At 39.5% G+C, this 21975-nt stretch overlaps 1 protein-coding gene across 1 annotated transcript in view; it reads right to left on the reverse strand.

Moving 5' to 3' along the window:
- Nucleotides 1–21807, reverse strand: part of FNDC3B (fibronectin type III domain containing 3B) — a 310570-nt gene extending 288763 nt beyond the window's left edge. Inside the window, exons 1-2 of the mRNA XM_011998294.1 lie at nucleotides 21250–21807; nucleotides 875–950 (exon numbers count right to left, since the gene is read on the reverse strand). Coding sequence (XP_011853684.1) covers nucleotides 875–950; nucleotides 21250–21360 — 187 coding nt within the window. The 5' untranslated portion in view covers nucleotides 21361–21807. The remainder of the gene's footprint in view (nucleotides 1–874; nucleotides 951–21249) is intronic.
- Nucleotides 21808–21975: the final 168 nt, after the last annotated feature.

Here is a 21975-nt window from a genome sequence, read left to right on the forward strand (position 1 = left end):
ACCATTTACCCCATAATCCCAATCACTGCCAAAAAGAGCTATCATAAACAGTGCCTTTTAACACTGCAGTGTTTACTAGCTAACATCAGATCTAGGTTGATCTTCCAACACAGAACTCCATATGGATCGAAGTACCTACGTCATTTATTTCCAAGTGAATATACAGAAGAGGCATTAGTATACAAACTGGAAGTGTCCTAGGAGCTATAATAAAAGAACCACACCCAGAAGCCTTACCTACACCTGGAACTTTAGGTGACAAGATTCTGAAGTCTGAGCTAATCCTATAATGGGATAAGACTTTTAGAGATCTTGGGAGGGGGAAGTTTGCATTTGGAAGGAACATGAATTATCGGGGGCCAAAGAGTAGACTGTGTTGGGCAGCCTCCAAGATGGTCCCCAATGACCTGCCTCTTGGTATTCACACCCTTTCATAATTTCTTCTCGAGTCTAGGCTGGACCTACTAGCTCCCTCTTGCCCTCTAGTTATTGGCTCTGAAGCCAGATGCCATAACATAAGCCCCCTCCGCTTCTCCATGGAAAGGCCCACTTAACAAGTAACTGCAGAAAACTTCCTACCAATAGCCCCCTGTGAGTTAATACTTGTTGTTATAAGCCACCAAAGTTTGGAGTAATTTGTTACTCAGCAATAACTAACCAATAGATACCCAATACAGATTTTACCACTACAAATATCCTTTGGATAACATCATAATACATATTTGAGACCATGTGACAGAAAAAAAAAAGAAAATGAATATCCAAGATATACTTTACATCTAGAAAATTACATGCAGACACACATAGAAAAACATTACGTCCTTCAAATAAAGAAAAAATCTTTGATTCGATTATTTACCAAAAATATCCTTACCTTGAATGCACTGAAGTGTTCCATCCTCCGCTCTGATTGTGAAAGTCTCACCTGGATTAACTTGAACGAGAATAACCTGCCAAAACAACACATTAATTTCAGTTTAATACTGGAACCTCTGAGATTTGTCAAGTGTTATTACCTACATTTATACACTAGACAGGAAGTATGTGGCATAAAATGTTTTATAAACACAAAACTTGGAATATAAGTCTTAATTGGAGGTATGGGGATAGAAGGAGTACATGCATTTGAATTTAGCTAAGTGAATTCTCCTGTGTTGCTTATGATGCTATCTAACTTTAAAAACTCCATTTGAAGAAAATTTTTCTTTGAAAAGCACAATTCCTTTTTCTCTTTCACAAATTTAGAAACTACAATTAAAGAAGAAAAAAGACCAGAAACCATACTTATAGAAGAAAGTTGCATCTAGCAATGAAGTTTTGACCTAACAGTGTTGCATACTGTTCCCAAGTGTCTATTACTGATCTGGGTTATATGATTCCATTGTGTGACAACAAAAAAATATTTACAAGAAAAAATTTTGTAAAAAGAATATCTGTGTATAGGATCTTAAGACAATAATGAACAGTATTCAATAAATATTATAAATAGGCCCCATCAAATACCCAAATGTTTAAAGTCAATGTTTTACTTATATGAACATAAATATTTAATATTAGACAACTTCCAAGACTAGACCATGAGTGGTAATAGCAAAGTACATTCTCTCAACAGCCTTATAGTTTTATTAATAGTTTTAATCAAAGGATAATCAAAGGAAAAAAATCACTAATTGATATCTAAATACAAGTTAAAAGACATAATACAAACTTAAAAAACTATAGTTAGGCTGGGCACGGTGGCTCACACCTCTAATCCCAGCACTTTGGGAGGCTGAGGCAGATGGATCACTTGAGGTCAGGAGTTCAAGACCAGCCTGGGTGAAACCTCCTTTCTACTAAAAATACAAAAATTAGCCAGGCGTGGTGGTGGGCACCTGTAATCCCAGCTACTTGAGAGGCTGAGGCAGGAAAATGGCTTGGAGGTGGAGGTTGTGGCATGCCACTGCACTCCAGCCTCAGTGACAGAGCAAGACTCCATCTCAAAAACAACCATCACAAAAAGTATAGTTAAAAACCACCATGTACAAGGCTAACACTTTTTAAAAATCACCATAGAATTTCTAGAAATTGACAGGATGTCAGTGTCACATTCATCCTACAGTTACTGGAACAAGCCCTGTTCTTCCCTGGCTCGAAACTGTCAAGTATATTGTTCCATCTGTCTGTAATACTCTTCCTGTACTCCCTCATCTTAGCTTACCACCTACCTTCCTCCATCCTCAACCAACGTCTATTCATCCTTCTCAGCTTGTGATATAGTGTTTAACTCTTAGGACAGGTCAGGTCCCCAGCTATGTGTTCTAAATCAAACAAAAAACCTGCTCTACTACTTCTTCCTAGAATTTACAACTGCAATTAATTAACTAAGCAATTATGTTAGTGTCTGTCTTTCCTTCTTCAATCTAGGCATGATAAGGATAACATCCAGCTATCTAGCCCCACGCCTGGCACAGAATAAGTTATGTGCTCAATAATTACTTTCACTGGATGAATGAAAGTCATAAAACATTTTAAAAAAACTATTGCAAATAATTATCTTAGCTTAGAAATTAAGTTTTCATAAGACGCAATTTAAAAGTCAACTTTATTTACTGTATACACCATAATTTGTTTTGTAAAACTATTGAGATCAAAGCCATTTCATCTTTAAAAACTCCATCTTTAATATCCATGTATTTTGCCTCTTCTAATAATTCATCCAGATGACACTGCTGGAATACTAAAATTTTTTAAACCAAAAAATACATTACCTGGAAAAAAATAGGATCATTCAGGGAAACTCAGACTAAGCTTCACCCCTGGTGCTCTTGAATTATGACAGTTATTTCAAGGCAATTTATTTTTCCTGTATAACAACTGTAGATAATCTTTGAGTTTTCAGTATTTAAATTACCACCAATGTAAGTACATTGTACTGTTTCAAAAACTCAAAAGGAAATTCCTTCAAGATCTCTAGAATGATTAAAATATTTGTTTTCTTGAAAAGGAGCTTTTAAAATAATTTCTTTAACATGAAAATCATTTATTTTTACATAAATATACAATATAAAAACCACAATGGAAGAAAACAACACTTCAATACAGACGATTATCCAGGTCTTCTTAAAGGTCCTTAGACCAATTCTAGCATCACTGTAATAAAGCAGAAACCATTTGCTTTGTGTTTAAAGCTCTAGGGATAGAACTGTGATATATGCCCATGGAATTAATTAGTTGGGGGAGCAGGGAACCAATGGATGCCAAGACTCTATGTCCTAGATTTTCTCTGACAATCCCAAATTCATATACTCTCTTCTACCACGCTCATAATTGTCAGACAATGTGTCCCGAATACCGGTTCAGAAAACACAATTCACCAATATTACAGAAAGTCCCAGGCAAGAAAACGGATTTCTGAATTGGGACATGTCCAGACTGTCGTCACGTTATCTGCTTATCATATTGCATAAAAAGTGTCTGTAACAGTTCCTCAGTGGTCACTGACACCAGGCCAAACTTCAAAGAACGACCCAGAGGCATCCAGCCTCTAAGGTCCACTTATGTCTTCCCCCACTGCTTACTGAGTTCAATTCCTGACCCCCATCCCACTTCTTCAGCGAGAAAGATGATAGGTAACGGGCTTTTAAGCATCCGACGAAAATACCACCCTTCAAATGTTTAGTTCATGTAATTTTCATTGCTGCTGAGTAGCCATGGCAACCAGATTATAATCTACCAAGTTACCTCAGAAACCAGGCAAGTCTCCTGTGTCCCAATATCAATTTTTCTCAGTAGAGGAGAAGTCATTATTTAAACAAACTGTATTCATCTTGGCACTGAGGTATTTTAAAAGAAAGCATTTTATTATACTGAGGGAGGCTGACCACCTAGCTGTTTTCATTGTCAATAAAGCAGAGATAAAAATAAGTTTGACACACACCAGCCCAATGACCGGTCCTGACAGCAGACATGAATGAGCTGGCAGCAGGTCTTGCATCACGCAGCCCCTGAGGAGCATGAGTCACAACCTGGCCAACTCCCGGCACTTAACCTTTCCTCTCATACAAGTTGGGCAATGTTTCTCTCTCTCCCTCCCTCCCTCCTTCCCTCTCCCCAGCCACAAAGCAGAAATATAATAACTGCTACAAGTCCTCCTTAATATAAAATGCGAAACAGAACATTGCTGTCCAAACCGCATCGTTTTTCGTCTACTCACTAAGCATTTCCTACTTTTCCAAAGTCAGCATTAAACTGATTCATATTGCACCACGTCTTCACAGGAAGAAAAAAAAGACAAAGATTTTAACTACTGATATTTTTTTCTCCAGAGATGTTAAGAAGAACCATGCTAATCAAATCATGAGAGCATCCTCTAAGCTACTATTGCTTCATCAGATCTGTTTCAAAACCGTTAGTGCTACAAGAACCATGAAGCTGGAAATAAACAGAAGGCAGTTTATCAAAATTTAATAAAAAATAAGTGACCACTCTTCCAAAGTCCACAGAAACAATAAAACAAGAGTTACAATTAATACAACTGAGCAAATACAGCATCATGGGAATTCTTTGTCTAACAGGGGAACTGAAAGAAGGGGTACTATCTTTCCTTTACAGGTATAAATCTAAAACTAACTCTGTTTCTTACTCATTAAAAGAGGGAAAGGAAGGCTACTTTTGCAGTTTAAACTTTGGGTGGCTGATTAACCAGGTGTCAATAGTATCTAAGACTACTTCTGGAGGCAAATGTCTAATTTATGCCTCAAATAAAAAAATCACCAGTCACTCAAATAAGCAATCAGGGTAAAGTATCAGTCCATCAAAAAAGCTTCTGGCCACGTACAGCGGCTCATGCCTGTAATTCCAGTGCTTTGGGAGGCTGAGATGGGGAGAATCACTTGAGACCAGGAGTTCCAGAGCAGCCCAGGCAACATAGTGAGACTCCATATCTACAAAAATAATTGTAAAAATTAGCCGGACATGGTGGTGCATTCCTGTAGTTCTAGCAGCTCAGGAGGTTGAGGCAGGAAGATCATGTGAGCCTAGGAAGTCAAGGCTGTAGCAAACCGTGACGGTGCCAACTGCACTCCAGCCCGTGAAACAGAGCAAGACTGTCTCCCAAAAAAAGCGTCTCCTGGGAGAACGGTACCAACTGACCAAAGGCAAAATATTACACTTGCAGCATTTTTAACCGTTAAATCCAATCCTCAGACAATCAAGATATAAACCATGCAGAAAGGAGATCCCATTTCACTTTCAGAGTTTTTTCCACTGGCCACACTTTGTGAAGCTTGTTTTCATGTATAAATGAACACTTCCTCCTTGGAGCCCACATTTATGATTATCCAACAGGTATCTTTAAGGGGGAAAATGATACAATCTAAAAGCTGCAGAAGAGTTCCACTCAACTAAGGATACTATCCAGGAATACCTAATAACTTTAAAAGTGACCTTTGACCACATGAGAAGAGTACTACCGTCTATTCCTCATGCCACTATTTTCTGGTCACATATACTCCCACTCCCCACTCCTCAGCCCCACCCCCAAGATTCCCAGTCTCCAAGCTCGTTCCAGGCCCCTACACCCAAACTGTCTATTCACACACACCTTTGAGACCCCAGTCTGTGTGCAACAGACCACAGCTGGCCTCAGGCAAAACTGAAAAGTAAGCAGTATTTCTTTTTTGAGTCCCCTCTTTTCTCCAAATCAGGAAAAGGGAAGTGATGGGGTGCGAATGCCCAATATTGATCTTTGTGGTGATAACACATGCAAAGAAAATGTCTAGGATTAAAAACATAAGCAAGTAAACTAGAAAGATCCTGGTAAGAAGATGTGAATGTATCCATTGCCTCATTTTGCTCACTGCCCTGCCTGAAGCCTGAATCCAAAGCTGATTGAAAAATAATATACAATAACAGGAAGCCCCCAAGCGGACCTAAGCAAACACTGGGAACTCAAGGTCCAAGGGCACACATTGTAGGTGAAGCTCCCCTTGCTCAACACAACCCGTAGGATACATGGCAAATATGTTTTGGGTTTTCCTGGGCTTTAGGACTCTCGCTGTTCAAAATAAGGAGCAAGGATATCCACTACTCCAAAAGTTTTAATACTCTTTTCTTCAAAGAATAGAAGGTTCAAAAGCTGTATCGTCAGCCAGGTGTGGTGGCTCACGCCTGTAATCCCAGCACTTTGGGAAGCCGAGACAGGTGGACCACTTGACGTCAGAAGTTCACGACCAGCATGACCAACACTCCGTCACTACTAAAAATACAAAAATTAGCCGGGCATAATGGTGGGTGCCTGTAGTCTCAGCTACTCTGGAGGCTGAGGCATGAGAATCGCTTGAACTCAGGAGGCGGCAGCTGCTACGGCACTCCATCCTGGGCAACACAGTGAGACTCTGTCTCAAAATAATAATAATAAATAATAAGTTAAAATTAAAAATAAAAATGTACTGTTCTTTGTTAAAAAAAAAAACAAAAACAACAACAACAACAAAAGCTGTATCCTCAATATCACATCTGTAAGATTAATTCGGCATGATGCAAGGTACTTTATCAACTCCTTTTTCCAGGTTTTTTTCTATAATGATTAAGAAACAGCTACTACTTATTGAATCCCTGTCATCTGCTAGGTAGATATTAACTAGATTTTACAAATGGGGAAACTGAGGCTTGAAGAAGAAAAGCAACCCTTCCAAGGTCACAAAACTACAAAGTGACTGGAATCCAGCCATGTCTGACCAAAATGCATACTCATCTAGCCCACACCACCACTTCTCCCCTCTACTAGGTGTGGTTTCACCATGTCAATTCAATATGGAGATAATTCAACAAGACTGCTAAAATAAAGAGAATGCAGTTAACCAGGTCAAAGGAACATCCCCAAAGGCAGGACAAGTTCTCTTCTAGGAAATATGCGTTCCTCCCTGAAGGAGAGCCTTCTACCCCCAATTTCTTTTTCTTCAAATTCCTACCAGCGACAAGTCTCTCAGTTAAGTAAAATTACAATCTCAAGAAAAAATTTTTACCAAATCTGCCACGTTTCATGCTCTCAATAAAATCTAAAACCAACCACTTCTCACCTCTGACCAGATTTTCTCTTTGGTAAACATTTGCGCTCTCCTTAAAGGTTCACCTCCCAATGCATTCACATTCCAGTATCTGCTTGGCTTCTGTGTCCCGGCAACAAGAGTGACTCCTATAGGAATCCATTCACAGAAGTTCTGAAATCTAAGCCCTTTACATCTACAAAATGGTTTGAATTACTTGGAAATGCTTCTTATTAAGATTATCATAACAAAAGCCAGCAATAAAAAGTAATAAAGTAACACCACAGTATGTGGAAATTTCCCATTAAAGGCTCAGAAGTCCAGGAAAGGACCCTCTCCGGCTCAGTTTTCTCACCCACAAGCTGCCCTCTCAAAGCACACAGGAAAAATTAAATTTGGCCACCTTTTTACATACTTTTAAGCAACTACTTTGAGACATTGTCCACCATACAATTCGGGAAAACAGAATTTTACAGCTGGATACTTAAGACGATTGCAAAGTTTAAAGAAGCTGTCCAGATTTAAGACTTCAAGGCAAACACACTAAACATGCTCTTTTAAAATGTAATGCCTTTAAGATTTTCCTTTCTAGATTCGAGTTACTAGAGCTTTGTTAAGTAACTGTTGGAAAGCCAGGCACACTTAGATTCTTGGTCTTGGAAGCACTACAGCTTTGAGGACATACACATACTGACTCGTACACATTAACAGATTATTCCAATTCTTCCCTCATTCTGCACCAAGTCCAAATTCAAGACTGACACTAGTCTCTACAGAGAGCAAAGGAAAAATGTGACAAAGATTTTCCAGCCAGCCCCGCCCCTCCTCCCGCATGTCCTCAGCACATACAAGCACAGCCGATTCTATGCACGTTGAATTCAGAGCCAGTTTATGCACCATGACATCAGTGCAGTATAATGAGCCAAGTTTAAACTCCATCTGGGACAAATAATGTCCAGGCACACTGTGACTTCTTTTGTTTATATACAGTGACTAAATATGTCTTGGTGGTAAATGAACTAACTCAAGATTTATTTCTCAAGGCCTCCAAAACAATATTCTGCACCCTGAAGCAACTCCCTGCCTCCAGTTCTTTTTCCAAGGCTATGCATAAGTGATTTTTAGCAGAACACATGATTTTTGAAACATATAATTAACATCTTCAGGAAAGTCAAAATCCAAGCAGTCCTTCATCAATCTAAAACAAAGAAAACGACAAACTCATGAGCAACCAGGTATGGCATCACTGTTCACAGTAAAAATCTGCGTGACACTTAATTCTGTATTCCCCTTAGAAAACAGGAAAAGTAGAGGTGAGAGATTTAAGAAATACCTGTGGTCATTTTCTTTCCTTTTGAAGGATAAACTTTGTTTCTTTTATCCTGGTATTACTCTGTAAATTCAGAATGAAAAATCACTTAATATGTTCAAATCTTACAAGGTTTTAAACTTCTTTAGTCTCAAAGCTGCCTCTAGGGTGATGTAATTTTTTAATGGAAATGAAGGATGGGGTTTGGGAAGAAAAGACAGGGCCTTTCTAAGTCCAGGGTGAGACTCCCACAGGGGAGGAAACTCTACTACCTCTACTATGTCTACCTACTACTACCCTCTACTACCCTTTTCTGGCCACCATCATCTCTCAGCAGCTGCTGACCCGCAAGAGAGCAGCCCTCCTATTGCCAATCTCAAGAAAAGAACCATTCCCTAAGGAAAAAAGGGAGACGCTGCTGTGACCCAGGCTGGGGCTTCGGAAGATTTCACTCCCAACTCCTTTTGACCTCCAGGCCTTCTGACACTACCACTGCTGTTTAGTCCTCAATTTTTCAGAAGCTGGGGAGCCAGAGGCACTGCCACCTTCTGGAGTTAATGTGGAAATCATGTAAGATAATGAAGAGGAACGGCCTCTATAAACTTTACAATTTACTACTGTGCAAAAACCTAGTCCCATCTCTTTCCCCAGCTGTTTACCTGAACAAGACTGAGAGGTAAGTCCAACCCAGGCAGCTCCACCTTTCCCAGAAGGCAGGATCTGAGTTTTGGAAAAAGAGATACGTGGGTTCGAATCCCAGCTCTGTGATTTGCCAGTTACAAGTACGTAACCTTTCTCCCCTCGGGTTTTGTCTATAAAGATGATTGCCGCCTTACAGGGTGTGTAATTACTGGATGAAATAATGTGTGTAAGTGCTCAGCACCAGCCCCAGCACCTCATAAGCCCTCCCCAATGGTCACTAATCCTTCCCTCCACCTCAGCAGGAAGAAAGAGATAAAAATATCCATTAAAAGCCACTGTTTCCAACAATTTTAACTTAGTGTCCACAGATAACCACTCAAGTAGAAGTTGAGATTGGGCTGAGACTAAAAGCATTCTCGTGATCAGCAGGCTTCCAAAGTAGCACTTAAGACTGAGGTAAATGCCAAAAATTTTGTCAAACACTTAGCATTCTTTCAAAGTCCTAACTCTGACCTTTCGTACAGTTTTTAGATTGCTAAGGTATGGAAATCTCTGGAAGAGTCAACCTTACAGCATCTTTTGTCCTATATTTCCCTCTAGGTTTAAGAATAACTGTTAGAAAATGGGTCACTGTACCCCTCTAAAGATGGCACTCACACCTGGTGTGACACCTATCTTACTGCCTTGTTAATGGAGGCTCTTTAAAGTTCCAAGATTGGCCCAGGTGTGGTGGCTCATGCCTGAAATCCCAGCACTTTGGGAGGCCAAGGCGGGCAGATCACTTGAGGCTGGGACTCTGAGACCAGACTGGCCAACGTGGTGAAACTTCATCTCTACTAAAAATTTAAAAATTCGCCGGGCGTGGTAGCGGGTGCCTATAATCCCAGCTACTGGGGAGGCTTAGGCAGGAGAATTGCTTGAACCAGGGAGGCGGATGTTGCAGTGAGCTGAGATCACGCCATTGCACTCCAGCCTGGAGGACAGAACAAGACTTCATCTAGAGAGAAAAAAAAAAGTTCCAAGATTGCTTGGAGTAGCATAGTGTGCAGAAGTAGTCAATAAAAAGTAGGAGAACTCTCATCCTGAGTAAACCACCTTAAAACTGAGAAAGCAAGAGACTGTGGGAAGTAAGCTGGATGTGGACACCGATCTATGAAAGGATGATGTCTTCTAACACCCAACTCCACCATCGATTCCCTGTGTCCTGAAAACAGACAGATATTATCCATATAGATAAACCCAGTATCTGATTTCCTATCACAAACCCTAAGAGAAAAATATGGATGCCATTCATTTGCAATTCATATTAATATTTTATAGTTTTACATTCAGTCACGACTAAAGCCATCAAGTAAATTATAAAGAAATCACCATTCTATAAAGATGTTTTCCATGTGACCTTTTTGCCAAGGTGACAAGAGTTTAAATGGGTTCTAAACAGATCCATTCTGGCAATATAAAATAAAAATTAAAAATTCGCTGCATTACTGTGGCCTATTTAACTACCAAACAACATCGCTAATTAAAGCACATCCTTCTGTATGTCATAGCTTCTCCCATGAACTAGAATGACAACTCAGCACTCCAATATAAAGACCAAAGAAACTTCTGAGACAGTAACATGCTCAGTGATTAATGTTTCTAACCACTGCTTAGAAAACACAAAAACATTTTACTGTATTCCAGCCTGGGTGAAAGGATGAGACCCCAGCTCAAAAAAAAAAAAATTATCAACTTCTGAGCGCATGAATATAACAACAACAACAAAAAGAAAAGGTTTGGTTAAGGCCTGGCACAGAGGGTCACACCTGTGTAATCCCACATTTTGGGAGGTCTAGGCAGGACGATGGCTTAAAACCAGGAGTTTGAGACCAGCTTGGGCAACATAGGGGGACTGTCTCTACAAAAAATAAAAGTAAGTAGCCAGGCCATGCTGGTACACGCCTGTAGTCCCAGCTACTCAGAAGGCTGAGGTGAGAGAATAGCTTGAGCCCAGAAGATTGAGGCTGCAGTGAGCTGGGACTGTATCACTGTACTACAGCCTGGGGAACAAAGTGAGTCTCAAAAACAAAACATATTAATGACCCTTCCTGAAAATTAAAAGCCATGTAATATAATTGGTCAATAACACAAGTCCATTTCCCTTCAAATCTAAGGTGTGGCTAACAAGAATTGATTTGTATTTTTTTAAACAGCCGAAATGGAACCTTAGTAACAAGTTTACTGACATACTTTGTAGTCAACCTGCACCCAAAACTAGACCACATTTACCTCTGGATCTTTCCTGTCTCCACTTAACTGCCCAATTATTTGCAAAGCAGAAGCCTTTGGAAGGGTAATGTGCTAAATGCAGATTGTCCATTTTATTCAAATGCTTATCTACTATGCTGCAAAGAGCAGGGAAGGGGCAGGAAAGAGAGGACACCCAGGAAGGGAGGGCCAAATTATTCTTGTTAATCAAAGTGCTGAACACACTTGCAGCTCAGGTAAAACACATTCCCTCTCAACAGATGATCTGATCTGACAGTCACCTGTTAAGGAAAAAGGCCCAGGGCAGGGAAGAAATACCAATGTAGGCGTTCACACTAAAGCAGCACGTGTATATTGTTTCTTCTGGGGACGCACCATGTCTAGCTTCAAGTTATTGTAACATTAAAGCTGACCAGTAAATGACCAAGAGGCACCTAGTTGTGGCCAATGCCAATTTAAATGAGGAAACAAATATAATCTAAAGGCAGCTAAACCCAAGATTACCTAGATAAAACACTACAGCACTTTAGCAACTTGCTCCTTGGCAGGCTGTTTATTTTTGCATTTGGAAATGTAGGAGAGAGAAAAAAAAGAACGAGAATGAGTATCTGCATTTGGAACTTGGAGATTAATGTTACGAATTTTACGCAGCTTGCTTACTACTGTCATGTTTGGAGTGTAACGCATATATTTTATATAGTCATATGTTTAAATCAATCATTTGGACTAAAAAAGAAAAGAGTCTGCCTACATGAAAACGATTATGTGCAAACATATTCTGGATGCAGAAGTGTCTCATCTTAACACATTCTGGATGCAGAAGTGTCTCATCTTTTCCTCCTGTGTTTATATACTACTTTTACTGTACTATGAGATACATCAATAGCTATCACATCACATTCAACATGACAAATACACATTTTCAAAACAAGAAAAAGAGAAATCAGAGTTTGGAAATCTATCCAATTTAATCTTATTTTTTTAAAAGTTAATATGGAAATGCTTTATGACTGGGCACAGTGGCTCACACCTGTAATCCCAGCACTTTGGAAAGCATGGCAGGAGGATCATCTGAGCCCAGGAGTTCAAGACCAGCCTGGGCAACATAAGGAGACGCTGTCTCAAATACATACATACATACATACATAAATGCTTTAAATAAAAATTCCTCATCTAGGTAATACCAGGAAAAGTTTACCCTTAAAAAAAAAAAAAAAAAAAAAAACTCTTTCAATAAATACTTAAAGACTCAATTCTTGGAAACTGTAAAAAAGAATATAAACACAAGTATTTGCATCTCTGCGCTTGGAATACTTTTACCTTGCATCTGTGTTTAATGTCTCTCCTAACTAGACTGTAAACAGTAAACCTAAGGGATAGGATTGTTTCTTTTGGTCTTTCTAGGCTTTAGTAAATGTTCCATGTGGCACTTATTGGGGGCCTCAAATCCTAAAAACTCAAAGCCAAAAAACAAAACAAAAAAACTCACATGGGTCCTAACATGTAAGAGGTAAAGTTGAAATCCTTCTACAAAGCCACATGAACCAGCGCCCAGCCTAATTCATTTTACAAGTCATAGGGCAAGTAGACAACTAAAAGATTCTAAAACACATTATCAGTTTGATACATAATGCATGTGCTTGAAAAAAAAATCTTAATTATTTTTCTGTATTTAAAATATGGTATGCATGAGCACAAGATGCAATTTAAAGTTTAAAAAGTTAACAATTTCCAGATTCCAAACCAGGATGACCACAGAGTTCAGGCAGGCTTGGAAACTAAGTGGACAGAATAGGCACTGAAGAGGACATTCCCCATCAACAGCAAATGGCTGCAACTTCTGTGTCAATTGTTGCCAAGTAGGAAGGACCAGCCCAGTGTTATCACATCTTCTGTTTCTTGTTTTGTTTTGTTTTGTTTTGTTTTGTTTTGTTTGAGACAGAGTTTCATTCTTGTTGCCCAGGGTAGAGTGCAATGGCGTAATCTCAGCTCACTGCAACCTCCGCCTCCTGGGTTCAAGTGATTCTCCTGCCTCAGCCTCCCGAGTTGCTGGGACTACAGGCATGCAGCACCACGCCTGGCCAATTTTTTGTACTTAATTGAGATGGGGTTTCACCATGTTGGTCAGACTGGTCCTGAACTCCGGACCTCAGGTGATCCTCCCACCTCGGCCTCCCAAAAGTGTTGGGATTACAGGCATATGTCTTCTGGGTTTTCCAGATAAACAGAAAAATCCAGAGTTTTATATAAATCTTCCCATTTTTAATATTGGTACTGAAATCCTTTTCTTTTAAACTAACGGTAAAACAAAAACAAAAACAATACACACACACGTACACCCATGCCTGTATGACAAAGGCAATAAGCTAGTTTTCAAGCCCTGATATAGATGAATTAAGTCTGTTCATTGCTTTCATCCTTCATCCATTCAAAAAGACTTACTGAATGTTACTTCAGATGCCAGGCACGGCATGAACAAGAGAGACACAGTCCCTACCCACCCTGAGTTGACAAGGAAATCAGACAGCCAAAAATTGCAATAATTTGAAAACAATCATAACGTTAAAATCACCTTAGAATTTAAAATTGCCATTATTCTGCAATGCAACGCTAACATGCCAGTATTTTACCTTAATCCTTCCTGTTGGAAAGGCAGCTCAATTTCTAGCATTTGAAGGATACTGACTACATCTTATATCTTATTATTATTGCCTTTGGCTAATTAAATTCTCAAGTGTCTCTCAACCCAGACAGCTCAGGGCTGCCATAATTATATGTCCTATATTCTAATTATTGGGGGTGCCACATATAACAACACCCTCTGATAACATGGCATCAACATTTTCCTTTATAAGACTGAGATTCTGCATAGGCCATGCCTTTTTGGAAGCTTTCGTAGTGAGCAAAATTGGCAAAACTAACTTAGAGAGGTCTGAAAAGTCAGACCGCAGATCTGGATAAAATCACACCTTTTTTTTTGTAGTTAAAAGGAGGCCCTCAAAGCAGGGGTTGCTGCCTCCGCAGCTGGAAAGTGGATCTGGTTGAGGGGTGCTTGTGATCTGCCCCACTGTGGAGTCGGTAATTCTGAGCAACAGGCATCAAGCGTAAGGGTGGACCGCCAGACTGGAGAATCAGAGGACAAATACATTCACTAACAAAGACACTAAATAGCAAAAGTTCAAGCAAAGAGATCACCGACTATGCAGATAAGGTTTGTTTGTAGTACCCCTAATAGCTCTCCATTGCGTATGTAATCCCTATAATGTATTCTCCTTTAATAAAACAGAAACGGATTACTTGATGTACAAAGTCTGGATCATTCTAGCCTTCACTTGATTTTAAATCTGATCTGACCCAGGCTCAGCCTCCCCACAGATACTTTTCCTAGCCTGGTCTGTTTTCCTGCCCACCTATCCCAGTCCTCAATTCCTCCTCTGAACTCCTACGCACTGTGACACTCTACAATCCAAGCACTCTCCTGTGACTCAATGTATGTGTAAATACAGTCTCCTTTTTTTTTTTGGTAGGCCATATTTTGCTCCTCAACTAGACTGCTCATTCCTTTAGGGCAAGAACAGTGCCTTATTCATCTTTCTGTCGCCAGCACCTAATACAGTGCTGGCATACAAGACATTTGATAAATACTTATTAAAATGAACAAATCTATTATTCAACCACTCCTAAATTTAGTCATAAATCTTATCCTCTCATTCTTTTCCACCCCAATTTCAAAGGAGAGAAGCTGACAGTATCTTGACACTGGAGGGCTTTATAAGTTTGAGTGGTAGAGGAAACATGAATGGTAGTCAGCAATAATAATTTTATTTAAGCATTTGCCCAGCTTGTGCATTTCTCATGTATCTTGATGCTGAAGAATGTGATCCAAGGCCAAGCTTCCCCATACTTGGTTTTCCATACCCAACATTTGACCAGCCTCTTTCTACTTTCTCGCTCAAGCCTCAGCCCACAACAGGATTCTACCACAAAAGGAGCTCTTCTATAATGTTATTTAGCAATAATAGCTGCAGTCTCTTTCTTAATTGTCACTCCCATTCTCATCTGAATATCCTTCTTTCTCCTGGGTAATCTTCCCAAGAGTTGTTTATTCATTTTTCTACAATATACTGATGACAAACCTTCCTTTCTGTTGGGATTTCTGAGGAGGAGACAAACTCTGTCATGTAAGCAAAACTCTTCATGGGCCCCTGACACCGTGGCTCTCAGTATATTTAAGGAGTGAACCTGTGCGGTGACAGGATTGGAACTACTCAATGCAAGAAGGAAGCCATCAAGGAGAAGGTTATTAAGAAGATAACAACCAGAACAGAAAAGGTCACTGGATTAGGAGGAGGGGCACATTTGATATAAAAGACATGCCGATGATGAGCACCATCTGAGGGTGGAAAGCTTTAATATGTTGAACGTACTATCTGGAAATGTGTATTCAAAAGAACGCTCTAGGAAAAAACTCTGGTTACATATTCTGTCTAGAGGAAACAAGGGCTTTCAAAAGAAGAAACAAAAGAGGGGAAAAAACTCTCTCCATGAAATGACATGCTAAGTGCTGATCAACAGGAATAGGCAAAGTCAAGAGAATTGGACATGATTGAGGCAATTGCCTTCTGCCTTCCAGGGTAAGTAGATGACACGTTATCCTGAGCTAGCAGGAGAGGAGGGTTTTCTGTATGTGTTTAAGGAGTTCTACTTTCTGAAGAAGAAGCATTAAAAACACTCAGCAATATTCTAGAAGAATAGATGAATTAAAAGAGGCAAGAAGGAAGAAGAATAGTATGACAAATCATATACTAGATGTGCTCCATATGCTAAATGCTAGTCAGGTCAAAGAGGCATCTAATCCAATCCAGTTCCACTAGGAATTGACCCTCAGTGAATACATATTTAAGCAAAGTCACTAAGAATATAATATAAAGTGGCACACTACTCTCATGCAGGTCACAGATACCCTTATATCTTGTAAGTGTCACATGTTAAATTAACAAATCAGTAAACTCTGCCACCCTGTGTCAGCACTTCTGTTTTTAATCTAATGGTTTAACTGGTAGCTGCTATAATTCTTCAGAAATTATTAAAATATTAAAGCAATAAGAAAGTCAGAATTTAGGCTGATGTTTATTCTTTTGTGCTCAAAACTGGCTGTTACATTTTAAAATCACTAAAATACAGAAGTCCATAACAAACACAGGTAAGTTAATATACCACTAGCTTCTGAATATGTCAACAAAGCCATCAATTTTCTGATTATTGAATGGCACTCATCATCATTTATATAGCCACACATTAAAAACTCAGGTTGAAACCTGATTTTTATAACTCAAGAATAGTATACAATTAGGCATATTAAGGGAAGCAAACTTTATTTAGCTAAGCTAGGCTGTAGTCACTCAGAGGTGAAAGAAATTAATAGTGATAAAAAGCAGAGATAACTTTATTTAGAAAATAATACTTCAAAATAAAGCTACTCAATATCACTTTTGGTTATATATACAAGAGAAACAAAAACATGTCCACACAAGAATCTGTGCATAGCAGCATACTCATAATAGCCAAAAAGTGAAAATAACTCAGATGTCATTCAGATCACGAGTGGATTACTAAAATGTGGTAGATCCATGCAGTAAAATATTTGGCAATAAAAAAGGAACACAGTACCGTCACATGCTACAATATGAATGAACCTTAGAAATGTGTTGAGTGAACTGGGCACGGTGGCTCACACATGTAATCCCAGCACTTTGGGAAGCCAATGCAGGTGGATCACTTGAGGTCAGGAGTTCAAGACCATCCTGCCCAAGATGGTGAAACCCCATCTCTACTAAAAACACAAAAATTAGCCAGGGGTGGTGGCACATGCCTGTAATCCCAGCTACTCAGGAGGCTGAGGCAGGAGAATCGCTTGAACTGGGAGGTGGAGGTGGCAGTTAGCAGAGATCGTGCCATTGCACTCCAGCCTGGGCAACAGAGCGAGACTCCATCTCAAAAAAAAAAAAAAGATGTTGGGTGAAAGATGACAGACACAAAAGACCAAATGTTATGTAATTTTATTTATATGAAATTCCAGAATAGGCAATATCTACCTACCGAAACAGAAAGTAAGTGAATTAGTGGTTACTTAGGATAGGGGGAAGGGAGAGAGAAAATAGGAAATAGGGAGTGATCTCTCCAGGGTTCTTTTTAGAGTGATAAAAATGTTCTAAAATTAATTTTAGTCAAGCTTGTACAATTCTGTGAATATACTAGATTCCAATGATCGTATACTTTCAGTGGGTGAATGGTATGACATGTGAATTATACCTCATAAAGCTGTTAAATAAGGAAAACTCTCATGTAAGCTGCTTCTGTTCACATTGTTTCTTGTTATTCATTTTTAGTTGATAACGCTTTTAAAAGTTTCATTCATAATGAGGATGACTTTTCTTTTTAAGAAAAGAATCATCCTTTTCACTACTGCCCTTTTCCTGCTACCTGCATAAAATGACAAACCAAGGTTTCCAACCTAATGTGACTTCAAATAATGAAAATTAACAGTGTGTCTTATTTGGAGAGCCAGAAAGCAACAGAGAATCCTGCCAAGAACTAGTCCTAATTACATCCAGAAACCAGCAGAACAGAAATCAGAAGGAGGAGAGCTGTGAGAACTGAAGAGCTTTCTCATAACTGCGGTAGTTCTTTTGCATATATAGAAATGTTTAGAATGTCCTTTGCACAGCTGCAAAGTATTAAGAACCCTGTAAACACATACAAGGTAAGCTTCACCATACACACTCCTAACAGACATTTAGAGGCAGAACCCTATGGCCAGGGGATGGCTCTTTACAACAGTATGATGTGAGAGGTGACTGAGGTGCCACATACCTCAGGATGACACCGCCAAGAGTCTGTTATATAGTGCCTGCAATGTCCACCCCTAGAGTCAATCCTGTGCCTCCAAAAGGTTCTTATTAAGATGAAAAGGTGTTGCTTCAGTGAGAAAGCACAGTAAAAGCCTCAGAAAACATTCGTACAGATCCCTTTCTCTGGTATGTCCGCTGTAGCCTGATCCTTTAACGTGGAACCACCTGAGCACTACACTACGCAGGCTCTTAAGGGCAAGCAGCAAATATCAGCAGGTGCCCAGAGCAAGCACTGAAAACTCATGCAGCCCCACATTCTGGGATCCTGTCTTGGAGACTCACCTCTGTTCTTTGTTCTTTTGAATTGTCGTCTATCCCTCCCCTTTCCCTACTTCCTCTTGTGTTTCTCTGCCACTTTTGGTTTTTCCTTCTCCTTCACTCTGTCTTCCCCTTGTGCCTTCACCTGGGTTCAACACACAGGCCCCAAGCCTCTGCCATGCCCACTTAGGCCAATGCTAAATGTTAAAACCCAAAGGAAAGAACGGAGGCTTGAAAGAATGAGGGAGACACAGGATGGAGACTCTGGGAGCAGAATGAGGAAGAAAAATATCAGGCACAGAGGCCACTGCCTAGGCTGAGCCTCGGTGACATAGAGGCAATGACAAAACATGGTAAATCTTGGGATGGTCCTGCTGAGAGGGACATTTCTAACGCACTTTACCTACTTAACAATTTTACCCATTATAGAAAAGTTAGAGTTAATGCCAAGTAACAGCTTGGAGCCAAGGATGTTAATGCTTCTAACACAATTAAACATATTTAACACAATTAAACACAATTAAAAAGACAAATAGTTTCTTCTTCTGAGATTTTTTTAAGTGTAACCCCACTTTTTCATAAAGCTTGATTATTTTGACCATTTATAAAACAGATACATTAACAGATTCTTCTTTTCTTATTAGCTTTAGAGAAAGTTTTAATAAGATTAATTAAAGAAAGATTTAATAAAAATGTGAGTTTTTTTTTTTTCTTTTTAGAGATGGGGTCTCACTATGTTGCCCAGGCTGGTCTCAAACTCCTGGGCTCAAGGGCTTCTCCTACTTCAGCCTCCTGAGTAGCTAGGATTACAGGCATGGACCACCTTATCCAGCTTTGAAAGTATGATTTTATTAACCAAAACTGTTAAGCAGCTTCTGCTTAGAGTTGAGGTAAGATATGCAGGGCAAGCTAAATCACAGACATGTGGAAGAAATCATCAAAGCATAAACATGGTGTACAACATGGATGGGTGGCCTCAGGTCTCTCGGCTACACAGGCAAATGGGAATGAGGTGACCACATCTGAGAGACCTAAGTTGTTTCCCAAGTTTACTCACATTTGACTAAATACCTTGTCTTTTTTTTTCTTTGTATTAGTAATTCTTTTAATTGGGAGACCAAGCACTGCATCTTGAAACCATCCACAACACTCTGTAACCTTCCCGTGAACTAATGGAGCACAGTGAGCAGGAGAGCAGGCAGAGAATGACAGAGAGGCAGGCCAGCACTAACAAGGAAGGCTGGCAGCCAGGCAGCGTGATTGGATTTCACTCCAGGTGTGAGAAGGTGGCCTGAGGTAGGCTAATGACATCAGAAAGTTTTTATTTGGAAATAAACCTCAGGATCTATGTGGAGAATGCTTCCTGGTGGGGCAAAAAGTAAAGCAGAGAGACCAGTGAAAAGAGCTGTCCTACCCTACCCTAGTGAGATGATGGCGCAGGGTCCAGCAATGGTAGTGGAAATGAAGTGGATACGGCAGAGGATGGATTCAGCACACACTCCTGAGATAAAGTCAACAGGACATGCTAAGGACTGAAGAGGAAGATGAGAACACAGAGTGAAGACTGTAAAGTGAGGAATGGGCGGTAAGGAAGGAGAGGAAGTGGAGAAATACTGCCAAAGAGGGAAAGGGGGACAGGAGGTAGCAACTGGAGGGGGATGTGGAATCAAGTGAGGAGGTTTTGTTTTACTGGGTGGGGAGAGGTAAGATACTACTGTACGTTGCTGGAAGTAATCCAGCAGAGGAAGAGATTGAGGAATCAGGAAGGGAGATGTCTGCATCCGTGGTGAGAAGGCATGAAATGCATTCAACTAACAAACATTCACTGAGCACCTGTTATACATTTTTTGTTCTTAAGAGGTTCATAGTGCAATGCAGGAGAAAATAATATAAATTATTAAGCAGCAAGGTCAGCTCCAACAAAGGTATATACAAAGAATTAATATACAATGATTGATAGAGTGTGAATACACTATATGATATATTAGATATATTAGAGCAGGGGGCATGCACTGACACCAAATAAATGATTAACTTATTTGAATTATGAATATATTTTGGGTAAATATTTTCCAAGCACTTGCTCCCAATTCTACTTTTCACAAAATAAAAATTTGCTTTTATGCTTCTGAAGAAGGTACAAAGATAAAATATCTATTTAGTTATAAAACTGAGCAAGCCCAACTGTTGTAATAAAAATTTTTAATTAACATTAGAGGTAATAGTTTAATTCCTAATAATTTTTTAAAGTTTCACTTACTGTCTAAATTGTTTCCCCCAAGTGCTACTTGACTGAGCTCACAAATAACTTCTCGAGTTCACAAATAACTCTCTATTCCACAATGTTCAGTAACTAGTGACAAAGGAGATTTAGAGGGAAAAAAGTACCATGATTTTTGTGAGCTACACATTTGGAAGGACTAATTCCAGGAGCAAGGGTGGGTTCACAGTGTCCTGCGCGTCTTGCCGAGATCACTCCTGTGTGAAGCCAAAACCTGATCCTCTGAGCATGCAGCTCTGACCAACCAAGCAAACTCGTCCAGCACAACATGGCATGAATAAACAGCCATTTTATTTCAAAGACCTGTACACTATCTGAAAATGGCTCACTTCAGAAGTCATCCACTTTTCAATGTTTCAAGAATACAAACTGAATGAGGGAAGATTTTGTTCTCTAAAATCACAATATTAAAAAAAAAAAAAGATACAGTAATTCTACAACAAAAACACTTACCTCTAGAAATGCTAAGGTTTGAAATCACAAATCTTTGAATCCCAAAGTAAATCAAATACTGCGTTACTGTTTCCCACTTAGACAATTTGACTTAAATTCCCCTCTTCCTACACCAACCTGCTGAGCTGCATCTCCATTCACCAAGTGGGGCATCATGGCTACCTCTCCGTTCAGCAATGGTGGCAGTTCCAGAGGGATTTGGTCGGTCATCATCATTGTGACGTACATTCATGGAGAACTTCCCTCAGCTGGCTTCCTGCAAGAGAACCACCACTTTTAAAAAAGTACTCAGGACCACAAAAATCACCTGTAACATAACAAGTCAGCAATCTAAGTGCTCCATCATGAAACCTAAGTTATTCTAATCTGAGAGCCCTGTATTACTATGTCAGGCCCCAAAGAGGGGTAGAACAAAGGCAAAGAAATAGCCTCAACTAGGAGACAAAAGACCAGAATCCAGAATCTCTAAGTGGTCATGTGAACATAACTTGCCTGTATCTCAGATACATCCAGGGAAACTTGTGCAGTCAGGCTTAAAGGTAGATTCCATTGTTTCTATTCTGTTTATTCCATTTATTCCAATGAAATTCATACACATTTTCAAAATAACACAAAGCCTACTTTCATCCCATAATGGTATTTGCCACCGTCATTTAGCTTTGCAATACAACAGAACAAAAATAACAGTAAATTCCTATTTACAATTATAACTTCTTCCTTAAGAAGTGTTTACATATTCTTCAATTATGCCTAAAATATATGGCAAAGATGGACAAAGGAGAAACGAACAAATATAAATACACACAGACACTCTCACACAATTTTAAATGATCTGAGGAACAA

This window comes from Mandrillus leucophaeus, unplaced genomic scaffold (assembly GCF_000951045.1).
Source record: "Mandrillus leucophaeus isolate KB7577 unplaced genomic scaffold, Mleu.le_1.0 Scaffold566, whole genome shotgun sequence".
Taxonomy (NCBI): domain Eukaryota; kingdom Metazoa; phylum Chordata; class Mammalia; order Primates; family Cercopithecidae; genus Mandrillus; species Mandrillus leucophaeus.